Raw genomic sequence first — 25,688 nt, 5'->3', positions numbered from 1 at the left:
ACTTTGCTTCATTAATTATAAATTAATACAGTAATGAATAATAAGAATTTTCTGTAACTGTAAATATTAACTTTATTAATTTTATTTAAAAAAGCATATCACAATTTTAAATTAAAACTATTTTGTTATTAATTATGTAAGACAGAAGTTTTAATAATTATCAATGATATTCATTATTTTAGTTTTTCTTATATGACTACATTTTAAATATAGTACAAGAAATATTGTAAAGTTTTTTTTATATAATCTGATATTTAAATCTGCTACAGTTTAGATAAATGTTTGTAATTTACACTACATATTATTACATCTAATTAACTGAAGAAAAAAATATTAATCAGTATTACAGAAAGATAAACTTTACATGTTTTTTTTTTTAAATAATGCAGTCAATAAACTTGCAAAGCACAATATTTCACAAAAATCATTGAATGCACATTTCTATAATATTGCTTACATGTATTTTTCCATGCATATAATTTTCTGCTTTATAAATCTTTTTAATAATCCTAATTCAAATATTTTACTTAATTTGTTATCCACACAATACAAGAACTCAATTAAAAATTAACAGTTTCATTATTAAAAAAGAATAGCTTTTTAAAAATGTACTTAAAAAAAAAATAATTGAGAAAATGAAATTTGTAACAATATTTTTCAAAATTAACTCTAAAATAATTATAAATTTATGATTTTTTACATTTTAATTTGACTTATCAATTTTGAAGTTTCAGTTATCTAATTTTAAAATCAAGATAAAGTTACCTGATTTAGGAAGACCCCTTGGTTTGGCTTCACCAAGCCGCTCTGCTAATGTAAGCAGAGCTTCATAATTCTCTGCTTCTGGTGATTCAGGACTGGGAATATCTTGAGTATGAGCTGGGATGGTAGGATTGGACAGCATTGCACTTTAAAAAAATTACAAAATATTAATGCAAAACAATGTGTCAAGTCATTATTTAGATAAATATATCTAGTCAGTCATTTATTGAGAATTATTTTCATTTAAATATATTTGAATAAATAAAAGTAGAAAAAAATTGCATGTAGCAAGTGCATGATTGCAACTAAACTAATTTCAGTCTTTAAGGATTATAGTTCATTATCCTAGTTATATTATCATAACTATTTTATTAGAGATAAAACCATAAATAATATTCCTATTCCTCTGCTATTCACTTGCTTCTAAGTGCCCACTTAGATAATCCCACTGCTCCCACTTTTGGAAACACTGGTGTGGACAAAAATATTTTCAGGTAGCATACAAAAAAATTTATGTTAGAGAGTAAACAAATGAATTATATTCTTAAAGATAGAATTAATGTGCATTAACAGAATTTGCAATGGAAAAAAATGTTGAAGCACAATGAAATAGTTCATTGGTCATCCGGCCAAGTAAGATTCAAATGGTTCGTTTTTATTAAAATAAATCCAATTGGTTCTTATATAACTTTTGAATTGCAATTCTTATCTAACAGAATTAGATAATTTCTGGATTACATTTGAGATACTATTTAATTCGACATTGCACATTAATCAAATCTTAACAAAAATTACAGAAATAGTCACTTTTATAAATGAATAAAAATTAGAATAAAAAAAAATTGTTAAATAAATGGATCAGTATAAATATGACTTGAAATTCATAGAATTTCTTCCATTTCAAAATATACTTAAATATCAACGAATCTGTCAAATGTAACCATTTGAAAACAAACAGAGTCAACAGGTCTCATTTCTTAGCTTAATTTTAAGATTATCAATCAAACAATATTAAATAATTGACATGTTTTGGCCTAGATGTAGGCCATCTTCAGCAAACAACAGAGTAACAAGAAAAATTTTTTTTAACAATTTACATGTTTAAATTACGATTTGAATATTGGAATGTTACAGATATATATTATATCTGCAACATTCCAATATACAACGCATCTGCATGGTAAGTGGCAGTAGTGAATTCATATTTCACCCCGGACAGTTTCTTTTCTTCCAGTTTAGTCTAAAATTATTTAAATTAAATTATAATTATTAAATTTAATACAAGATGGTGCCTAACACCTCCGTCTAGGGCCAAATTTATTTGTAATTTATTATTATTATTATTATTGCCCAATGATTTATGGCAGTTGATGGTGTGTTATTCCAATATACAAATAGTCTAATTTAAACATGTAAATTTTTAACATTTTTCTCCTGTTACTTTTATTTGCTGAAGATAGCCTACATCTAAGCCAAAACATTTCAATTATTTAATATTGTTCATTGGTGACCTTAAAAATAATTTTTATTCATTTATTATATTATGGCTGTATAATTTTATTCATTTTTCTGATAAGTTAGCCTAAATTTTAAACCTACAAATTCCCAAAGAAATAGTGACATACAATGATTAATATTACAAAATAAAAATAGAAATTTTAATTTTACTATTATTAAATGTTTAGTCACTAACCCAGGGATGTAGTGAAAAATTTCTAAGTATGAATCACCCATATTGCTAATGGCTTGAGTAAACCTAGCATAGGGAGGTAGGCTACGGTAAAAATGCAATAGCTCACAATCACTAGCAAACATTGTGCAAGGAGTTGCAATATCAGTAAGGTCGCTCCTTGCATTTCATATGCAAACCAGTGATAATTTGTAAAAGACAATGCTCAGTAAAAACAGAAAAAGATGAATAAGAATAAGTATTGGGTTTTATTTCTTTATCTCATGGCTGTTCCTCAAGCCTAATGTTTAAGTGTTTTTTTGTTTCATCAGTAGTCAACTGCTTGTGACATTCTTTTTTTACACTATTTACTTTTAAACTTGAGTGGGGTAGTAGTAATAATCAACAGAAAGAAAGAGAAGGAAGAACATTAATGTGAGAAAGATGCCACTCCTTGCCACCCTATGTGGCTACATCCTTTTTAACATGTGTATTTTTAAATACAACACTAGATATAATGGAGTTTTTCCCCCTCAACTAAAATAGCTAGAGAATTCTTATTAAATAAACATTTAAAAAAATACTTACAGAAAATGAAGTAGGAAGCCTGAATAGGGTGGAGGAGCCGGAGGAAGTACAGGTGGTGGGCGCCATCTACGAGTACTACTCCTTCTAGCATGACTTATTCTTCTTACATATGAAGTATTATTATTCTGAAAAAATTAATAATTAAAAAAATTGTGACAACAATTGAAAGAACATTACTAAACTTTGAAATAAACTCATTTTTCAATAAAACTCAGTTAACTTTTAAATATATTTTCTTTAATTCAAAATCATAATATTAAATTGAAAATATTTTAAGTTTTAAAACAGAAAATATATGATATGTCAATCTGATTTTAGTTTTAATTGATAATTATCTAAAATATAATATTAACTAATATTGATATTTTGAAATACAACAATATAAAAAATTTTAATAGTCTAATTCATCAGCTTTCAAGCAATGTTAAATATATAGAATATGCCTATACATTCACACCTGCAAACAAACTCAATATCAAGATGTTATATATCTATCTTCAGCTTGTTTATAACTTTGAAATATAATATAAAACATTACAAGCTAGTATATCTACAACTATGTAAAGATTCAAAAATTTTTTCTACATCTTATATCTCAAAGCATTTCTTGAATCATTGATTCCACTTGGAATTTCAGTCTCCCAAGTACAAAAGTTATATAAATTCAACTTACGAAAACAAACAGCTGTTATCTAAAATATTTTTTTTCTTCTAAAACCAATCAATCAAAAATCTTCCAAAATTTTCACGCTTCCAACATTATTAGAATGCAATTGCCATACATATAAATCTCAAAAACACTGATAATATGAATAGTATGGATATTATTGTCAGTAAAAACAAATTGGAATGGAAATAATAGATTCACTTTATTTGTAATCAGGCACTATTAATTCCTTAGCCACTCAATCTAATGAAAAAAAATTTACAAACCAAAACGAAAATGCAACACTTATTTTGTTTTTAAATGGTATTTTACTTTTTGTAAAAATCAAGAAAATTAATCCAGTCTCAAATTTTTCCAAATTTCAGTAAGTTATGTGAATGATTATCACTTCATAGAAAATAGTGACTATGACCATGCAGGAACTATTTGGAGGTCATCATGTTCACTAGACCTTATCCAATTAGATTTCTTTTTATGAGGTTAACATAAAATAATGTTAGTGTTGTGAGAAATTGAGCCCAAACATTATTTTATGTTCTGGGCCATTATATTTTGTTTTGAGTTTTTTTCTTATTTTGGGGAGTTTGTTTTCTTAAAAAGGCAAAAACTTGCACTCACCATTTAAAAAAAAAAATTCCATTTTTAAGAACTTTCCTCAGTCTTTAAAAATGGAGATTTTTCAAACAGCAGGCAACAGGAGCTGTCTGTTGTTGCTTACAACTGCAGGTCCCAGTCAAAAATGACATTTACAATTTGATGAATTAATATAAAATGGTCATTGAATCATTATATCATAGGACAATTTAATCTACATTACTAATATTTTGTTAATATCATACGAAAAATTGTCAGTAAAACAATTGTTAGCAAGTATGTAGATGAGTACACAGTGATGTTAGAAATGTGATGTCACCATTCAGTGCTTAAAGTTTGCAAAAACACAGCCAAGGTGTAATTTTCAGTCAAACCATGTGTAATGAGCAGGTGATTGGTTTGAGAAAAGTTGCATTTGTAAGGAAGATTTAAGTTAGAAGTTAAGTAGTATTGTCAGATAAAAGCTATTATTTTGTTTTGTTGTTTGATATAATTAAAAATTTTGTTCAAGGCTAAGTAATTTTTTCTATATTTATTGTTGTACCATTTAATATATTAGTGTTAAACTTTAACAGAAATTTGCTAATTATACACTAATTGTAGTTTTTAGTGAACGTTAAATGTCAAACTTCATCTACCTAAAATTTTATATAAGAGTGACAGAGAAGACCTTATATTGTTACTTAGCACCTACTAATAAAAGAGAATATTAAGTGAAGAATACATAATGTGTGTTCTACAACAATACTATTTCTTACATCTGGAATTCAAATATATTGGAAAAAGTAAATATGCACTTAAATATAAATGAATTACATTTTAACATTTAACATAGCAAATATGATATTAAAAAAACTGAATACTATTAGCAAATCTTATTTTTATTTCTTTTTCTGTAAAAAAATTTTAGAGACTCAACTTTTGACTGACTGATTTTAGAAATTAAAAGCAGAAGCAAATTTAAATTAAAATCGCTTTTATTTCTATTTTTTTATATTTAAGTGCAAATTTATTTTTTCCAATATATTTGGATACCAGATGTAAGAAATAGTATTGCTGAAGCACATGTATTATGTTGCTTCTGTTTTTAATTTAAATGCAGTTATATAACATTTGTTGTCCTGTCCTCCTGCAGGACTCAGAAGATAAATTTTATTATGGTTAACAAGACAGATTAATGATTAACATTAATAAAGCTAAATTTATTCTTAAAAGCAAAAAATATAAAATTCTGACTATTTTGAAAACAACTGCAATTTAAACCTTATACAATAAATCTGATGAATATATAAGGAATAATGAAGCAAAATTAAATATGTAATTATGTAATTACATATTTAATGCAGAAACTTATCTTCTGCAGGTTATTTTTTAAAAATCAAACTTTGTATCAATAATGACTGATCAAACTATCAAATGTTATTGAATAATAGAAAAATAGCTTTTTTTCATTTGTTCTGTAATCAAAAACAATAGAAATCATTTCATTAAAACATTCGACAAATTGGATTTTATTAAATTCAAAGCAAATTATAATAATATTAAACTTCATAATTTATTACGTATAATATAATGATTTTTTTAAAATCACAATCAAGTTTTTATGATGCAAATAAAAGTTAAAATTTTTTTAATATTTAGTCAAACTTTCTAATACTACTTACTATACATGAGAATTCAGGCTGTCCTCTAACACTTGTATAATCCTGTAAGACTTGATGAGGCAGAGGAGATGATGAAGTAATTGGTGGACTACCATGACCATGATGACCAGTTGGTGACAAACTAATAAATGGTGGTGGTCTACGTTCAGCAGCAGCTTCCAATCCTGCATCTTGGGCCTTATTACCAAATAAAATAATTTTACAGATTTTTAAGATTTAAAATAATAAAATGAGTAATGAATTATTTACAATATGAGGCTCTCCAAAAAGCAGGATAAAGTCAAATTTCAAAAGTTACAGATTGGTCTCAAAAACAGAAAATATTCTGGAATTATTTGTATCATTTCTTAGTTAAAACAGTTTTAATAATTTAGAATATTTAAAAATTCCAACTGAAATTGGTAAGACTAATTTCTCAAAAATCAAAAACTTGAAGCCATACCCATCAGTTAACATTTTTCAAATTGATGATTTGGTCATGATTGTTACTTGCACTACAGGGCTTTCTAATAAATTCTGGATGTTTCTCGGATGTTTGCCACATAGCAACACTTTCTGATGACTGGTGACATTACAAGCTTAGTCATGAAGTGGGGTACAGTAGACCAATGTTTCATATTGATAACACTTAAGGAAATTATGTTTTGTAACAGATACATTTTGCCAAATTCATAATTATTTTGATCTGTATGACTGACCAAAAAAAAAAAAAACAATTCATAGTATAGTGCATAAATTTGAGAAAATTCAGGTCGTTCAGCTGAAAATATTGCCATGGTTCATGAAAGTGCGGCTGAATATCTAAAAAAGTCAATTCCACACTGTCTGCAGCAATTAAATATTGTCTGGACCACACATGGTAAATTTTAACCCTTACACTACCAAGGGAAAGATACTTTGTACCCATCCTATCTTATTTTGTTTATTTATTCTACTAATTATTTCATTAATATTTTAAAAAATACAATTATTGTTAAATATGTTGATCTTAAGCATATACTTTATGGTGGTGTTTGAATGCCATGGTGGTCTCAAAAATTTCTTCTATGGTGAACCCACTTGGTAGAAAAGACTCAAGTAATGTTTCAACTTATCACTCCAATCCAGCAGTACTGGTAAGAGCTGTTTTCTGTCTTTTGGGATGTTTCTTATTGAGAGTACATACAAGTGGACTCTCAACAACAACACAAATAAATGCACTTAAATTTCAGTGCATTATTTAAGTGCATTTATTAATGTTGTTGGTTTGCTCGTGTAGTGTATTGATACTTAATGCAATTTTTTAGCAATACAGAAATAATATTGTTTGTATTTTGATTAGGAATGGAAAGTAAACATATTTTCTTGGCTGCAAAAATATTTATCATTCAATCTGACATTAATTTGTATCTCTTTTGCCAAATATAGTTATTTTTTAAAGATGGTCATAAAATGCCCATTCAAAGTTCTTGCTACAAAAGAAAAAAAAATACCTTGATTGAATGACAGTTAATGAAAGAATTGGTTCTACCTGCTTACAAGGTTTAGTTACTAGAGGAACTGAAGCCAACAGATTCTAGCAATATATATTGATTGGGTGCTTAAAAACAAAGCAGTTAACAATTTTTTAAAACCATTTTCAATGATGAAGCCTGTTTCCATCTTAAAGGCTGCTCTAACAAGCAAAATTGTTGAATCTGGAACAGTGAAAATCAAAGAGTGTCAAAAACAGTCAATGCATCCACAATATGTTATTGTTTAGTACAGTTTATGGACTACAGATGTGATTAGCCTTACATTTTTGAAAAGACAATGGCCAAGCATTTACATGATGAATACTATCACACAATGATAATTGACTCTGGTCATTTATCACATTGTGTGATAGTATTCATTGTGGCCAAAATTGATATGGAATTTGGATAAGATGTGGTTCCAACAAAGTACAGCAACATTCCATACTGCCAATGAAACAAAGATCCAATCAAAGTTCAGTGGCAGTGACTGCCTGCCAAGATCTTACAATTTGATACTGATAGATTATTCTTTGGGGCTATCTGAAAGGTAATATGTATGCCAACAATCTACAAACCACCAATGAGATCAAAGACAAAATTCAATAAGTCATTGGCAACACTGAGCCACAATCATGTGATATCATCATCATCAAAAATCAGCAGGGGGCATTGTGCAAAAAGAGCCACAGAGACCATTTGGCCGATTTTGTATTTTGTATATAATTATAATCAATCATGTTGTATGTTAAAGTAAAGATATTCAAAATTTTTTAAATTTAAATGTGTTTTATTATAAAAACAAAATCTGATAGATCTTATTGGAAACCCTCTAACAGAGTTAAAATAAATGCATGTAAACTTTTGAATTTTACTTAAATTATTAAATATGTATACAATTTCATATGATTAAAAACAAACTATTTCTAGAATAATATTAGAGTAAATAAAGCAATTACATTTTTTTGAGGGATATAGAAAACATTTAGACATTTTATTAGAAACTATCAAATAATTAAAAATGTACCTAAAAACAAAATCAATTCTTATCTTGAATCAAATATTTCCCTAAGTCTTAATTTTCATTTACAGCAATATATTATTTATACACCAAAATTTTACTGACGTATATTTGACTTTTTCCAAATAATTTGCTAATTTCACGAATAAAAAATTTACTTACTTGCAGTATATGAGGTGGTGTTAAATATTGCATCCTCTGTCCCATGGGTGATGGCACAGGTGCTACCTGAGTCTGAAAACGGGATTGTACATGGGGACTAGAAGGATGAATGAATGGTGGTGATGGCTGTTGTGGAGGATGATGTGGTGAAGGTAGGAGCTGAGGCTGTGGATAGTTACAACCACAAGAAAAACCAGGAGTTGCTATATGATGTGTTGCAGCAATGTTTGCAGTTGCACAAGTTTGAGATGTTGGTTCTCCGTATGTATAATATTGAGAATATATAGCTGTTCGACTATTGCCATTATTTGGAGTATTAAATATAGAGAGAGGTTGTGGGGAGAGCGAAGGAGCCACAGAACAAGAAACCTGATAAAAGAAATCAAATTTATTACTACTTGAAAATAAACAATACTACTTCAATATGAAATAATATACTGTATTTTCTTGGGTATTACATATAGGAGCCAGATTCACATTTATCTTATTTACAGTAGGAAAATCCATGATAATGGATTTCCTCCCACATTAACAATAAAAATCCCCAAACAAATATTAAAATAAAAGGTAAAATAATTTTAAATTTACATAAAAGGTAAAAGTACAATAAATAAAACATTAGATGAAAGGCAAGACTTAGGAATTATATAATAATCCTTTACAAGTGCTTTTAAAATTATAAAAATCAACATGGAGTGAATATTCAAAAATCACCAATATTTTGTGAAATGCATTAGAAATAAGATCTTTGTGATATTGGTGGCCTGTAAAAAGGTTTTTAAATTGAAGTTAAGTTTCAAGAATTTCACAAGAGAACTCTCAGACAGTCAATCTGGTCTCACAAAGCCACTGTAGTATTTATAGTATATTAATCAATCAAAATATGTTTTTCTAAAATCTAATATTTAAGTTATTTAAAAACTTAAATATCAGATTTCAGAAAAAAACATTTATAGAACTTCTCATTTCATTTTAAAATTAATACCAAATCCAAAACAATAACTATTTAAAGTTAACTTTATTATGTTAATTCTTTTGACACTGAACAACTCCACAATTAACATTTATACTTAAATGTCCGTTTGCATTATTTCCTATTTATATATTACCTTATACATAGCAATAGCCTAAAAAGATAAAAAGTTACGCTAAAATTAGATTTACCATCTGCCAAATTTACTCTGAACTAAATCAAGACATTGGATTTAAGTATATAATAATATTTTTAATAAACACTGATATTTTTTAGTACCAAATATGAATTATAATTACTCTCTTGTATAGAAAACTGCAAATTCCAATTAAATTCCTAATTTTTATAAATTATTAGAAACAAATTTAAATACAGTGGACCCCCGATATAACGCGCATGTCGGGCGGGAAACAACACATGCGTTATAAGGTGAACCGCATTATACCGAGCAGCGCAGTGGCGACACAATAAATTTACTTGCAATTTGAACTATACATGGTATGATCCAAAAGTTTGGGGAATGCAGTAATATATGACAACAAAAGCATGTATTTGAAGTTACAGCGTATGAAATGGATTCTACCAAACCACCTCTACGTGTTCAGGTTAATTTCACCCATGTCATGTGATTAAACCGCGAGCACTGCTGTTTTTTTCCAGAGATAGTTACCTTTGTTCTGCGACGTAATCAAAGTGGAGTTTCAAGAACAACCTCCAGCATTAAATTTTGTCAGTGTTTAGGTAAAACACCTACGGAGATTTTAAAATTGCTAAGAAAGGTGTACGGTGATTCTATGGTGAAAGGTCACGGTGAAGTCAAAATGCTGGAGGTTGTTCTTGAAACTCCACTTTGATTATGTCGTAGAACAAAGGTAACTATCTCCAGAAAAAAACAGCAGCGCTCACGGTTGTACTTTCAATTATGTGCAATTTCTAAGGTTACTAAAAAAACTGTCAGAATCTCTTCTTAATGACAAATATAAGTGTTCTGACATAACAAACCTTCCACAGTTCTCACTGTTTCTTCTTTTATAAACATAGTACCTTCCCGAAATATAATTACATTTCTATTCAATCTTTCTTATTCTCTTTTCTCCAAAATGAATAGCTGTTAGGAAAACCTACTCCTAAATCATTTTTTGTAATAAAAAGAAATCTGCAAAATATTTATATCTTATTTGATTATATTCTATGATTCTACCTTTTCAAATAATTTTCTAATTTTTTACCCCTTTGATAAAACCAACACTTCCATTTTCTTTAACAAATTCATAACTCTTACTTTCATGTTCATTCTGCATAAATAAATATCACAGATCCTACTACATTCTCTTCTTTATTTTTATTCTAATTCCAAATCAGCTGGAAGATTACTTTATTTCTTTTCAGAATAATGATTGCCAGCACTTCTCCAAAATTTTAAATTTCTGAAACTTACTAAAATTGCAATGTTCAGTTTGAACAGAATAAATTCATTTAATAAGTCTAATTAGCTCAATAGATTAGTTTTTTCTGTTTGAAAAATTAGATATTAATTTTCTAATAATCTGCAAAAAAAAAAAAAAGTGTTTCACATGATCTAAAAATGTATAATGATGTACTGTGAATGAATTCCTAATAAAAACATTTGTGACAAAGGAAGAAAATCAAATATAGTACAGTTTCTGTAGTCCCTAACTAGCCAGTCCAACATGTCCAATAATTTGACACTCTGCAGAGCAACACACAAAATTCTGAAGTTTTTTTTTCTAGTTTTAAAGTTAAACTTTTTAGTTTAGATATAGATTTTTCTTTTTTAATACTTTTTACAGTACCCTATACTATGTGATTAGTTTTACTAAGTCATTGTATTAATAAACAGTGATTTGTTCTCATATGTACTGTAGTTCTATTTTTTTTTTATTCAAAAATCCAGTAATCCAACACTCAGCAATCTGATATATGTCAGATTACAGAGACTACTGTAGTTTATAAATTACACATTTTGTAAATATCAGTTTACATAAATTCAACTTTAATAGAAATATATTATTATATTAAATATTAGTAATCATTTTCTGTAATTATTATTATTACAGTATTTATTATTATTATTTTATTTTACTGAATTATAGTTCTTACCTGTCCCATATCAAAAGCAAAGGCAGGTTGAGGGTGTTGTACTTGAGGTGTTGGCTGTTGTTGAGGTTGATTAGGATGTGGTAAAAGACCAGTGTGATGTGGATAGGATCCATGTGAAACACCATTGTGTTGAATATTAATTGAAGGAGGTTGGAATGGTCGATGATCTTGAGGATAGTTTCCATGCCACATGGGAGGTCGTTCAAGAAACCTTGTCTGCCTCGTAGTAGGACTTTAACAAAGAAAAATTTATTTATACAACTAATAAAAAAAAAACAGATGTTAGTCAATATTTAGTTATGATAACATTACAAATAATAATAATAATATATTTGTAAATTAATGGACAATAAATATGAATTTTTGTTTAAGATTACAATTTAGATTTTTCACAAGATATTCAAAGCAAATATGAATAATACATTCTAAAACATTTGTGTACAAATGTTTTAGAATATATTACAATGTTTTAAAATAGTTGATAAGACAATTTAAACGTAAATTTAGCTAATTTATTAAAACAATTCATCTTAAAATGAACTGCTTTAAAAAAAACTATTTGGAATAAGAACTGTTACTATTTAAAATACTTTTTTTAAGCAAATAACACAAATTAAAATTTGTTATATAATAATAAGTTTTTGAAAATGTTTTAAAATTTCTCATTATTAGAGTTTGTTACTTGAAAAGTTTTACAATAACTTTTGTCTACAGAAGATATTTCAGGTGTCAAACTATCATTATCATTATTACTTTTAAGGTAAAAATTAACAATGTTTTATCAAAATAAATCAATAATACTTCTGCTAATTCAAAATTCTTGCAAAATTTCAATTTACAAATTAAATAACTCTCCAATAGTGGGATAGAATACACATACACAACATATCAATACCAACACACTTCAAATTAAGAAATTTTTATTAATGTTTTCATCTGTTATATACCTGATGATGTCTGCTATAAACACATTACAAAATGGCTACATTTTGTTCTACATCTACAAATTTCCACTTTTCGATCTCTAGTAAAGAGGGCCCACACACATTGTTCAGAGGAGAGTGAAAAAGAAAATCATCGTTGGCAATACAACATCAATATTTATTCCCTCTGGTTAAAACACTTATAAAACAATATCTACAGACTGAGAACAGAACCAGACCACAGGAGAAACAACTGAAGGTAATTATGTATAATAAGACACTACCTAAAATCTAGAGCAAAATCACCAGAACAACTAATGTTCATTTAGCATATCAATGTTCAACAATTTTTTCACTCAGATGATAAAATGATAAAAACACTATATCTCACTCTTACTCTCCTGGTATTTATGCAGTATCTGTGTGCAATGACAGACTTAACCACACATTATTGGAGAATTACATATTGGTGCAACTGCAAGGAGTCTAGCTATGAGAATGAAGGAGAACAAACACCATAAGAAAGCTTTCAACCACAGCCTTAGCCACTTATGCCAGATGTGAGGATGTACATGTTGATCTACAGCAGGGGTGGCCAACTTTTGTGTACATAAGATCTACTTTTTATCTTAAAAATGTGTCGCGATCGACTTGTTGTCGTAAGCATAGTCTAAGTGGCGAGGGGGGTGTGAAATACATATTATGTTTATACACTGTGCTTCAGTACGAGGTGCACTCCCGCGAGCTATGGGTAGATAAGGAAAATATATGTTCAAAACTATTTTTTATTTTTTAAATCACTTATTAAGTTTTCAAGATATAAGCTCATAAAGAAAATAAATTTCCAGACCCAACTTTTGATATTTGCAGTTATGAGTTCATTCCGTACAGGCGGCACCTAAAAAAAATTGATTTTTCCACACTTTTGAGATACATTTTTATTAACTTAAAATATAATATAATTTTTTTTTAATCAATTACAATGTATAAATTGTGGTACTATTTGTTTGTAAACTTGAAAAAGTGGTTATAAAACTGCACAGTACGGCTGATAATTTGATTACAAGATTTTACTTCCGCGATTTGTTTTTGGTCGAGGAAAATTTATCATGGAAGAATGATATAAGATTTTTAAACTTATTTTTTGCTAATCTATCAATAGCTCGTGGGAGTGCTCTTTGTACTGAAACACCCTGTATATCTACCTACGTAAAAAACAACGTAATTATTTAACGGGCCAAAAAACTCACGTCCAGGGGAATTAAAACAACGCGAGTAATTATTATCAATATTTATTAATTTAAATTAGCTACTGATAAAGACAGATTTAGAATTTATTTTATTACGTTACATTAATGGGAAGACTGAGTTTTCAAGTCTCTTAACAAGGAAACATAATTAGGTGTATATCCTGACAAAGATAATAATAATGATTCTTCAGTATGGGAATCAGTCAGGACAGAATGTTTAGTCTTCGTTAACTTTATGTATGAAAATGCCAATTCACACAGGTACGTAGTTCCGAAATAGGAATAAATATATTTGCTACATTTGGTGATACTGGGATATTTTTCTCAATTGACGTATTTCCAAAAATCCAAAAATATAGAGGTCTGTTGCCGAAAACGCTCACTTATCAAGTAAATAGATAGGTAAGAAAAGCCATAATTTAATTTAAAACATAAAGAACAGGTACTTACATTTTAAACAAATGAAAAATTGAAACTCAACGTTGTCACCGTGGATAAATAATATTGATTAATAATAATAATATTGTTAATACTAAAGAAAAGAAGCTACCGCATGACAGTATCAAATATTCAAGCTAAATAGCTGTGTTTTCTAAGAGTCCAGTGATAACTGCATGCATATTGTTGCTTTTGCGCGTTACATTTATGAGTTGCGTTCAGTTACAAGTGTAACACATTAAGTCAAGACATCGCGAGTGATCGACCAAAATTGGCATCGTGATCGACCGGTCGATCGCGATCGATTTGTTGGCCACCCCTGATCTACAGGACACAAGATTGTTACACAGGGTTTCCAATAGAACACACCTTAAATACTTGGAGTCAATTAAAATCTATAGGGTGCTTAAGAATGAAGTAGGAATTCATTTCAAAGAAACGAACACACTATCACTGCCTGGAGCACTTTCTTTGAACCTTCATAAAGTTCTCTCATACATCTCATTAGACCTTGTGGATACAATTTTACATTACTAATTTACTTTAAATTTTTATTTATTTGTGTGAAAATAATTGTTTGTAACTCCTATTGTAAGTTATTACAAAAAATTATCTTAAACTAAATATGTAATTTGTTCAGAAAAGAATTTTAAATCTTTTTGTAATGTATATGTAAAATGATTTTAAACTGTGGACATACTTTGTTCCAGAAACAATTTTAAATTGAACTTTTAAATCATTCGTTTAAATGCATTCAATTTTAATGTAACCCTTTTGTTCTACGTTATATACCTGAAGATGTCCGTTATAAACATGAAAACATTAGTAAAAATTTCTTAATTTCAAATGTGCTAGTATTACAAATTAAATACATTTATACAGGGCAATTGTAAAGTCATTCTGCAAAGGATGGGGAAAACAGGATAAGCTTCCAGAAAGGCAGCCACACATCAAAAGAGTCACCATGTGATTTAATTTGAAAGAGTCACTGCGGATTTTAATAAACTCCCATTTGACACACCTATCACTTTTATGCAGTTTTTCTTTCAGATACACAGTAAACACACAGTAAATACATATTTCTGTCTCAACACCTATCAACCTTTAAAATGCAGCCTTCTAATTCTACGTTTGGAATTAGAATTAGAAGGCTGCATTTTAAAGGTTGATAGGTGTCGAGACAGAAATATTAATTAGTGCAGTTAAAGAAGAAAGTAAATACATATTTGACTTTATTACAAGAGATGCTGGAAATTTTATCCTCCACTTTGAAGACACAACTAGACTCTTCTGAACATGTTTGACATTGCACTTAAGATATCCTTAGGGAAGCACTAAAGAGATATATGACTTGTTTGAGTGCATGCAAAATTTGGGCTTTATTCTTGTACACAGCTCCTTTTGTTGCTCCCAAGAAGAAATCTAGTGTCATATCTGGAAATTTTGATGTCAAAGTCCTTTGAAAATTGTCTTCTCCCCAAAAGTGTCAGTGAACTCCTAGCAGTATAAGTAGTTGCACAGTCTAATTGAACATAACCATTCTGTATATCATTTTTGTCAAGTTGTTCAATAAACAAGTAAAGAATCTCTGAGCAGTAGCATTCTGCATTAATTATTTCCTAGAAGAAAATGGGCCCAATAATTCTCTCTCTCAATATTGCTATCCACACATTGATTCTCAGTTTCTGCAACTGTATCTCATGCACTCCATAAATGAATGTTCTAGAATTGATTATGTTCAATAAATGAAAACCAAGCCTTGTCCATAAAGAAAGTTCTGTTGAACACCTCAATTTCTTTCCATTGTATAAAATCTTGGAACCACTTGCAATATGCCTTCTGAATCTGCAGGTTTTAAACTCCTGCACACACTTTGTCAGGATAGAACTGGCTTTTGTCGAGTTTGCCAACATCTTGTCATTAAATCTGGACAGTTTGTCACCCATTAAAACACTAGGATGACTGCTTCTTGCTTCACTGCAAAGAGCTAGTTCATCAAAACTTACAGATGAGATCTCACACTGTATTGCAATGAGAGAACTGTAGACACTGGAAACCTTCCGGCAAACATTTCTTTAACATCTTCAGTATACATGTCACTAATCCTAATTACAACTTTTAAGAGAAAAACTCTTTGCTTGATGGCAAACATAATGAGAAACTATGCATCATCAATCAGAGATATGTTGTTAAAGTGGCAGATTGTTGAATAATGTCCTATATGCCAAGTTATGACATCACCATTTGGCAGAGCCACATTGCCCACTGTGGAGCAACTTTATGATCACACCCTGTATAAGCAGTCACATTTACAGTCATATAATAATATAAATTTATATTTTCCTCTCTACTCAAAATTACATTATAATTTTTCTTAGATATTTTTGAATATTTCTCCTCCAATATTTTTTCCAATTGACAAAGATTCAAAAAATAAGTTAAAATAAATCAAAATACTATTAAGATTCTATTCTGCTTTAAGAATTTGTCATAATACTTTCATTTAACATTATCTAAATTTGAAACAAATAGTTAAATGTAAGTAAATTCCATTGTGTTTACATATCTTAAAATATAATTGATAATAATAATAATAACTCTCCCATGGTCACCACCTGGTCGTGGTGGGAAAGCCCAGTAATTTTACTGATCCATAGGGCAATGCAGGCTGGAGCACAAGCTCCTGGTAGGGACACCCATGCCAGTAAGGTTTATGGGGAGAAATGAAGCTAAGAGTGACCACACCCACACTCTGTGGAGATATTTATTATGGTGATAACTAGATCAAAGTGTGATACCGGCTCGAACGTTGCCCGGGTTAACAAGGCCCGGGTTAACAAGGTCCGCGTTCGTGGGTTAGGCAGAGGCTCACATTCGAAAAAATAGGCCACAGTCTCTCCTGGTTACCGGTGGCGAAAGCAGCACCGGCCCAAGCATGGCTACTGCAATGCCCTCAACAGATGTGAGGAACCAACCCAGCCTTGGTGTTTCTGTGGCAATGCATCCACAGACCACAAAGGCTGGAAAACCACGCCAACGGATGAAATGGACAGTAGAAATGAACGAGTTTATCATCCGTACTTATTACACGATCACAAAACTTGAAACAAACATGACAGCATACAGACAACAACTACACCATAAATTCACACAACAATATCCTCATTTCACTGTCACTGAACAAAGGGTTGTTGATCAAAAAAGAACAATTATACACAACAACCTTATTCCACAAACAACACTTGAACTTATCAAACAACAGGTTGCTGATCAAATACATCAACAGACAGAAACATCTAACATTAATGAAGATCATGTAACCTGTCAGGATAATCCAGCAACAAGCATTGATAATAACACACATACAACAATTACCACTAATGATACTACAGACACTTCCTCGTCCATCACTGATAACATAGACTTGGATTTAGTTAATACGCTCTCACTTATATTTCAGGAAACACTCACTAAATATACAGGTACAGATCCCTCACAACGACCACGAATACCAAAATTAAACACGTCAAAGGAAGTAGGAAAAACACTAAATTATGTAAACACTCACTTACTACCACACTACATTCATTCAATTTCTACACTCGCAGACATTCATACATTAGTTTATGCTGGGGCAGTCACAGTAGTGACACACCATGGACTGAAAGTACAATCACAGACAAATACACAGAAAACACAATTCTATCACAAGCCTGCCTGGCAGAGAAGAATAGAAACACAAATAAATGACATTAGACAGCAATTAGGCAGGCTGACACAATACACTAAAAACAACATAACACCCAAATTAAGGAAACAGCTCAAAAACATTTTCAAGAAAATAAAAACACACACAAAACACGAACATCACAACACACGCATTACAGAATACATTGATACACTAAAACAAAAACTTGCTGCCAAAGCACGTAGACTCAAACGATACAAAACATGTACACTACGAAAACAACAAAATAAATTATTTACAAACAACGAAAAACGCTTTTACAGACAAATTAATAACAAAGCAAACACTGATACACAGCACAGTGGCACACCAACAGAAGAAGAACTCACAACATATTGGTCTTCTCTTTGGTCCAATGCTGTCACGCATAATGCTGATGCAGGCTGGATCAAGGAGGAGAACAGAAACTTGCACAACATACCAACTATGCCCTGTGTTGAAATAAACATACATGATTTCCAATACACTGTTAACAGAACACACAACTGGAAGACACCTGGTGTAGACAACATTCACAATTTCTGGTACAAAAAGTTTACATCACTGCACCAGGAACTAGCTAAACATCTAACACACATCATCATCAATCCACAAGACATGCCAAATTTTCTGACCCAGGGCATCACCTACATGAAACCTAAAAACAACAATACCACAGACCCCACACAATACAGACCAATTACATGTCTTCCAACACTCTACAAATTATTGACATCCTGTATCGCAAACAAAATATACAAACATGTTGAAGAACACGACATTCTAACAGAACAACAAAAAGGTTGTTGTAGAAACCACAGGGGATGCAAAGAACAGTTACTCATAGATTCAGTCATTCTACGGCAAGCACACAAACAACACAGAAACATACACATGGCATATATAGACTACAGAAAAGCATTCGACAGTGTTCCACACAGTTGGCTGCTACATATTCTACACATGTACAAAATACATCCATCACTCATTGCATTCTTTCAAAACACTATGCAGCACTGGAGAACAACACTACATCTCAGGGCCCATAACACTTCCATACAAACAAACCAAATTTTTATTAGGCGAGGAATTTTTCAAGGAGATTCCTTGAGTCCTCTCTGGTTCTGCTTAGCCCTGAACCCATTATCCAACATGTTAAACAACACGCAATATGGTTACAATATCAGACACGAAAAAACAACACAGTTTACACTGTCACATCTCATGTACATGGATGACATAAAACTTTATGCATCCACACAAAAACAACTTTATCAACTCCTACAAATCACACATTCATACACCAAGGACATACAAATGGAATTTGGCCTAGATAAATGCAAAACACTTCACATAGAAAAAGGAATCCTGAAGAAAGAAGATTTTGCACTTGGAAATGGAGACATTATTGAATCCATGGAAGAGGGCGAGTTCTACAAGTATTTAGGATTCCAACAGGCCAAACTAACAGAACATACACAAATAAAGCAAAGATTCATTAAAGAATACCAAAGTAGGTTAAATGCTATTCTCAGAACACAATTAAATGCAAAACACACAGTTAAAGCAATAAACACACATGTCATCCCAGTACTCACATATTCTTTTGGAGTTATACATTGGACTCACACAGATCTTGAGCAACTCCAAAGGAAAACAAGAACTACACTTACTAAGCATAAACAACATCATCCTAAATCTGCCACAGAAAGATTAACCCTTCCACGTAAAGATGGCGGACGTGGCCTGATTGACATAGTTAACCTTCACTACAAACAAATACAGTCACCGCGAGAGTTTTTCTACAAGAAACAAGAAACATCACAATTACATAAAGCAGTAACTCTAGCAGACTCGAATAACACACCATTAAACTTACACTCACATCATATGGACACAACACAACATATATAAAGGATAGACACCATTAAGCAATTGTGGGCTCGAAAGGCACTCCATGGCAGGCATCCTTATGATCTGGCCCAGGATTTTGTTGACAAAACTGCGTCAAACAGCTGGTTAGCTCAGGGATGCCTCTTTGGGGAGACGGAAGGATTCATGATTGCCATACAGGATCAGGTCATAAATACTAAAAACTACAGAAAACACATACTCAAAGATACAACACTCACAAATGACACATGCAGAAAATGTCACATCATGCCAGAAACTATACAACACATCACCTCTGGTTGCAAGCTCTTGGCACAGACAGATTATTTACACAGACATAATCATGTAGCAAATATAATACACCAAGAGCTTGCAAAGAAACACAAATTAGTAGACATCCACGAACCATACTACAAATACATCCCACAGACAGTATTGGAAAACAACACGCACAAAATGTACTACGACAGAGCCATAATCACAGATAAAACAATTTACCACAACAGACCAGACATCACACTCATTGACAAACACAATAAAATCACATACATTATAGACATATCCATTCCAAACACTCACAATATACAAAACGCATGCACTGAAAAAATTAGCAAGTACACAGAACTCGCCCAGGAAATAAGGCATCTGTGGAGGATGGATAGGGTGCTTATTGTACCTGTTGTTCTCTCCTCTACAGGTGTCACACCACACACACTACACAAAAGCCTGGGCACATTACAATTGAATAGAAACACATACATCACACTACAGAAGGCCACTATATTGAATACATGTCATATTGTGAGAAAATTCCTGAATACAGACACACACACTGATACACTTCTTTAATTTCTGTTTTGGTTACTATGCCTTGACTTTGGTCCGGCATAGTACACAGCCACCGGTGTTAACCAAGTATATCTCACTTAACCCAACATAATAATAATAAGCACAGAGCCCAAATGGTTAGGAGTTGAAAGTTGAAATTTAGTACACATTTAGGGTACGTCACAAGAACATACACTAAGAAGGGATTTTTTGAAATGATTAAGGCTTATCCTAAAGAACTCAGCTCTTACTGTACTATTTTAGATGCAATTTTTTGTTTTTAACTGCATTTTAGTAGGGTACCACTAGGGGATGAAGAAGTGTATTCCTTAACAATGGAAGTATTAAGAGAAAGCGACGTGCAAGGCGCAGATGCGGTTTTTTGCATGTTTGTGAAAAATCGAACATATTTTTAGACCCATCTAAAAATTCTCTAATTAGTTTGGAAACAGGGGGTACCTAATTCTTGCATTCTGTGAAAATGAGTAAGATTCGCTATAATGTAATAATCTTAATCTTCGCTATCGTTACTTTTTGCCTGATCAATGCTGGGCTTATCTGCTAGTCCAGTAATAATTACATTCAGCTATAGCTAAAGATTTTATATTTGAATTCATAACATTTCATATTTTGAAAGGTATCATTTTTATCAAAGTAACAATTTTCTTTAATATTAAGAAGGAAAAAAAAAATACTCTTTCTCACATTAAATTAAAAACCATTATAAATGATTACAATTAATTTGAAAAAATACATAAATATATCTAAATTTATAACTTACCATAACAATGTTTCTAAATGGCAACAATAATCCATACTCCATGCCATATTATTCTAAACCATTATATATAAGATTGTGAGCAGAAGGTCAGCTTTTGACCAAAAATATTTCTTAATTAATAAAAAGTTGGCTTCCTGAAATTAGCAGTGATTTATTTAATTAATTAATTTACAAAGATGATGCCAAGTTTTATAACCTTTTAGGAAAATCCATACCACCTTTTCAAATTAATGATTAAAAAGTATAGAATTGTGAATTGATAATATTAAACATTATCATTTGGACATTGAGAATGGACATTTTTTTTCTCCTCAATGAAAGTCCATACTACACAAAATCATCATCTTGCCATTTAATATTAAATGACCAAGCCTGATATACAGTAAAACCTTGTTAAGTCAAAGTTTAATGGATAAAAAAAATCCTGACCAAGTTAGAGCATTGAGTTAATGAATTTAATACACAATTTTCTCTATTTTTTCTGTGGCTATAAATTGTTATCAAGCCATTTCTCAATTATCTATACACAGAATAACTGCAAAATTGTATATAGTTTATGACACTTTTTAGCACACTCCACTATAGTGGTAAAGTGCTTATGTTAGGACTTTTGTCCATCTGTCAGATTTCCACGTGCATGCGCAATGACGTCACTTTCATTACCTAAGTGTTATGTTCTGTTCAATCCATTTATTGCACATGTCCATGCACATGTGCAATGACTTCACCCATAAAAACTCTTTTTAGATTTGTATTTCTTCTTAGAATTGAAATAAGTCAATTGAAGTCTTTGTATAAATAACATTTCTTCACATTCAATTTTTTTATTTCATATATTGAGCTTTAACTGCATTATTGTAAATTAAAGACAAACTTATTCCAGCAACTATTTTTAATTTTATCTAATGCTTTCGACTATCTGTATAGCCATCATCAGGATCAAACACTTTGAATAGAATTCTTTAGCGTTTAAATATTATGTTCTAAACCAGGGGTCACCAAACTTTTTTCACAGTGGGCCGGATAACTGAGAGAAAGACAAGTGTGGACTGCATAACCATTTTGTTCCATATAGTATAGTGAATACACAAAAAATAAAGAAAACCAACATGTTTCTTAACCAATACACAAACATGATCGCCTCAGCAAGCTCATAATCGCTTTTCTTAGAAACTTCATGGCAGGTACTTACCGTATATCTCGGTGGATAAGACGACCTTCAGATAAGACTATGTATAAATTTTCGTTGAGTTTTATAGTTTTAGCATATATCTGTCCTATAAGACACCCCCAAACTATCAACAGCCTATGAATTTAGTTTAGATCAGCAATCATTATCTGAATAATAATACTGTATAGCATATATGGAATTATGTCCTATTTGTAATTTTTCGAATGAACAAATTTTATTTTCTTGCATCTGGTGATTTTTGCAAACATTTGCACTAATTCGGGCATTTGGGTAATGACCTTGACTATTACAAAAACATCCTATGGGCTGTTCTATTTTGTGCACATACCCTACTCTCTTCTAGTAAATAATTATGGTTTGTCTGTCTTTTTATAATGGTTTTAATATATATAAATTTAAATCTAATTTTTTTGTATCTGTCCTATAAGACAACCCCGGATTTCCAGGGCCATTTTTTATGGTTCAACTATCGTCTTATCCGCCGAGATATACCGTACACAAAAAGTGCTCTGATAGCCAAAGTTGCAAAACGTTGCTGAAATTTTTTATTTCACTGATTTTCCTAAAAATCATATCACTGTCAAATGCAAAAATCAGATTGGAACAAGTTTGGCATTTTTACTTAAATTTATTTTAATTTTTTCTACATAGTAAGTTTATCTTCAATCTATGATATTTTGATATAAATAATTCTGGTTTTCCGTCGGATGAATAAGTTTATTTTTTACAAATAGAAGACAAAGTCGCTCCAAAATTTAGACAATCACCATTTTTCTCTGATGTTCTAGAACGGAATTAGACAGCTGGACCTTCCTTTATAGGCTACGCAACTGCCTATTCTTTAAAAGTTCCTTTAAAAACACAGAAAACCAGCCTATAAAGGAAGGTCCAGCTGTCTAATTCTGTTCTAGAACATCAGAGAAAAATGGTGATCGTCTAAATTTTGGAGCGACTTTGTCTTCTATTTGTAAAAAATAAATAATTCTATTTTAGCTTCTTTGTGGCACAGTGTGTTGGCGGGCTGGTTGAACTGACTTTTACGGGCCAGATCTGACCCACAGGCCGTAGTTTGGTGATCCCTGTTCTAAGCCATTAGTTTAGAATGTAATATTTAAACTTTTACATCTATAAACGACATCCCTTACTGTACATTCAGTGAAAACTTCTTCTGTACTACTACTTGATTCCAAGAATTTATAGAATTTATTTTAAACAAAATTAATATTTGATTCACTTTTGTGGAGCATGTTTGTTCAAACAAGATTGGCTTGACCAATCTTGTTTGAATATTGTATGATGCACTCTGCTGTCCCAATTGGAATGCCAATAACGTACTGTATTAGTAGAAAGATATCAACATAGATCATAATGGTATGGGCATCATATTTTTGTCATAAAGTCATAGTGCTTGTTTATCTTAATCATCTGTATTCACATGGGATATAAAAAAAATGAAGATCGCAGACCTATAAAATGGTGGAAGATATACAAAAAAATGTTTGAGTTAAAAATACTGACAATTGTGACAACAAAACAATATTATAAAGGGAAATACTATATACTGTGCCCAGGACCAATTGACAGCTTCAAGATAATGTAGTTTAACTTAGCAAGATTTTATTGTATATCATGATTTGTTAAAGTTTTTCCATTTATGACCCCTTTTCATCCAAGAAAATTTTACCCAACCTTCAGCACATAGGTAAAATAAGTATACAAATAAAATCACTTACTGATAATAAATCATAAAACAATTCTTGATATATATACTATTTTACCATTTATTAAAGACAAAAGCAAATTTGCATACTAATCAGTTAGACCTTTATTTTTACATAAAGAATTAAATCTTGGCTGAATATTTAATACTAAAGGACACAAAATGTCTTCAACATTTTTCAGAGAAGACCAACATTTTTATTTTATAATTGTCAAAGTTGAAAACACTGCTTTGCAATACATAGTACACAGTAGAAAATTTTACTGTTATCAAATTTTTATGATCCCTTTTGGGATTGAAACTCACAGTTTAAAAAGTCCTGTTTATTTCAACATATAGATTGATATACAATAGAATGGCAAAATGAATGCAACATTACACAAATTTGTGAAGATACAAGCTATAATCATAGAGAATAATTTAATAATATATATTTTTTAAATGTTTATATATTGTAGTTTATGAGTTATGCTTATCTGACATTACAGTAATATGAATAAAAAAAAACATTAACTATATTTACCTGTTATCTCAAGTTACTGTCTGAAACAGTCATGTTATTTGTAACAGCATATCATATCGTAATATCCTTAAATATTGATATTATTTCTGATGATGATGCATAACCATTTACATAACTTTGATTTGATGTGTTGTAATTAATATGCATCATGATAATTTAAAAAACTATTTTAAATATGAATATTTTAATTTTTGTTTTTGAAAATGTCAAATAACAATTTTAACTGTTTTATTTTTGAATTTTATTGCTTTTTATTGTATTAGATTTATTTACAGAGCCATCTCTGGTTTTACCAAGCCAGAGGTGCTACATAAGCCATAATTTTGCCATTTCAACACACTGTATTTAAAAAAAAAAAAAATTCCTCAATCTTACATTTTCCTCAATTTAATGTTTATTTTTAATGGTTTTCAGAGGATCATTAGATTTGGGTTTTAAGCAAGAAAGGAAGAAATTATCACAAAGGTGTTAATTATATATAGATATCGGTATATTTGCAAGCACTTTCAACATTTTATAAGTCGTCATCCTCAGGCAGAACACAAACTCAAATAAATCTTTTGAACAAACATTTCGAATTAAAACTAATGGTATTAGTCCTTTAGAACAAACGAAATTTAAAATGAAAATGTAAAGAATTTGAATTGAAGTGTGTGTGATGACAATGCTGTGTTGAGTAGGTACTGAGAGCAGAGCTAG

At 30.4% G+C, this 25,688-nt stretch overlaps 1 protein-coding gene across 2 annotated transcripts in view; it reads right to left on the bottom strand.

Annotated features, from left to right (window-relative positions):
* The window catches only part of LOC136989727 (RING finger protein 44-like), a 77,032-nt gene that overhangs the window by 6,423 nt on the left and 44,921 nt on the right, over window positions 1-25,688 (bottom strand). For both annotated transcript variants that reach the window (XM_067287972.1, XM_067287973.1), the window contains 5 exons: window positions 11,715-11,946; window positions 8,621-8,989; window positions 5,945-6,121; window positions 3,020-3,144; window positions 766-908 (listed from right to left, as the gene is read on the bottom strand). In XM_067287972.1, the coding sequence (XP_067144073.1) occupies window positions 766-908; window positions 3,020-3,144; window positions 5,945-6,121; window positions 8,621-8,989; window positions 11,715-11,946 (1,046 nt within the window). The remainder of the gene's footprint in view (window positions 1-765; window positions 909-3,019; window positions 3,145-5,944; window positions 6,122-8,620; window positions 8,990-11,714; window positions 11,947-25,688) is intronic.

Source organism: Centruroides vittatus, unplaced genomic scaffold, assembly GCF_030686945.1.
Source record: "Centruroides vittatus isolate TY-2023 unplaced genomic scaffold, ASM3068694v2 scaffold_752, whole genome shotgun sequence".
Lineage (NCBI taxonomy): Eukaryota > Metazoa > Arthropoda > Arachnida > Scorpiones > Buthidae > Centruroides > Centruroides vittatus.
The sequence above is the reverse complement of the archived record's forward strand: the minus strand, read 5'-3'. Positions and strand labels throughout refer to the sequence as shown.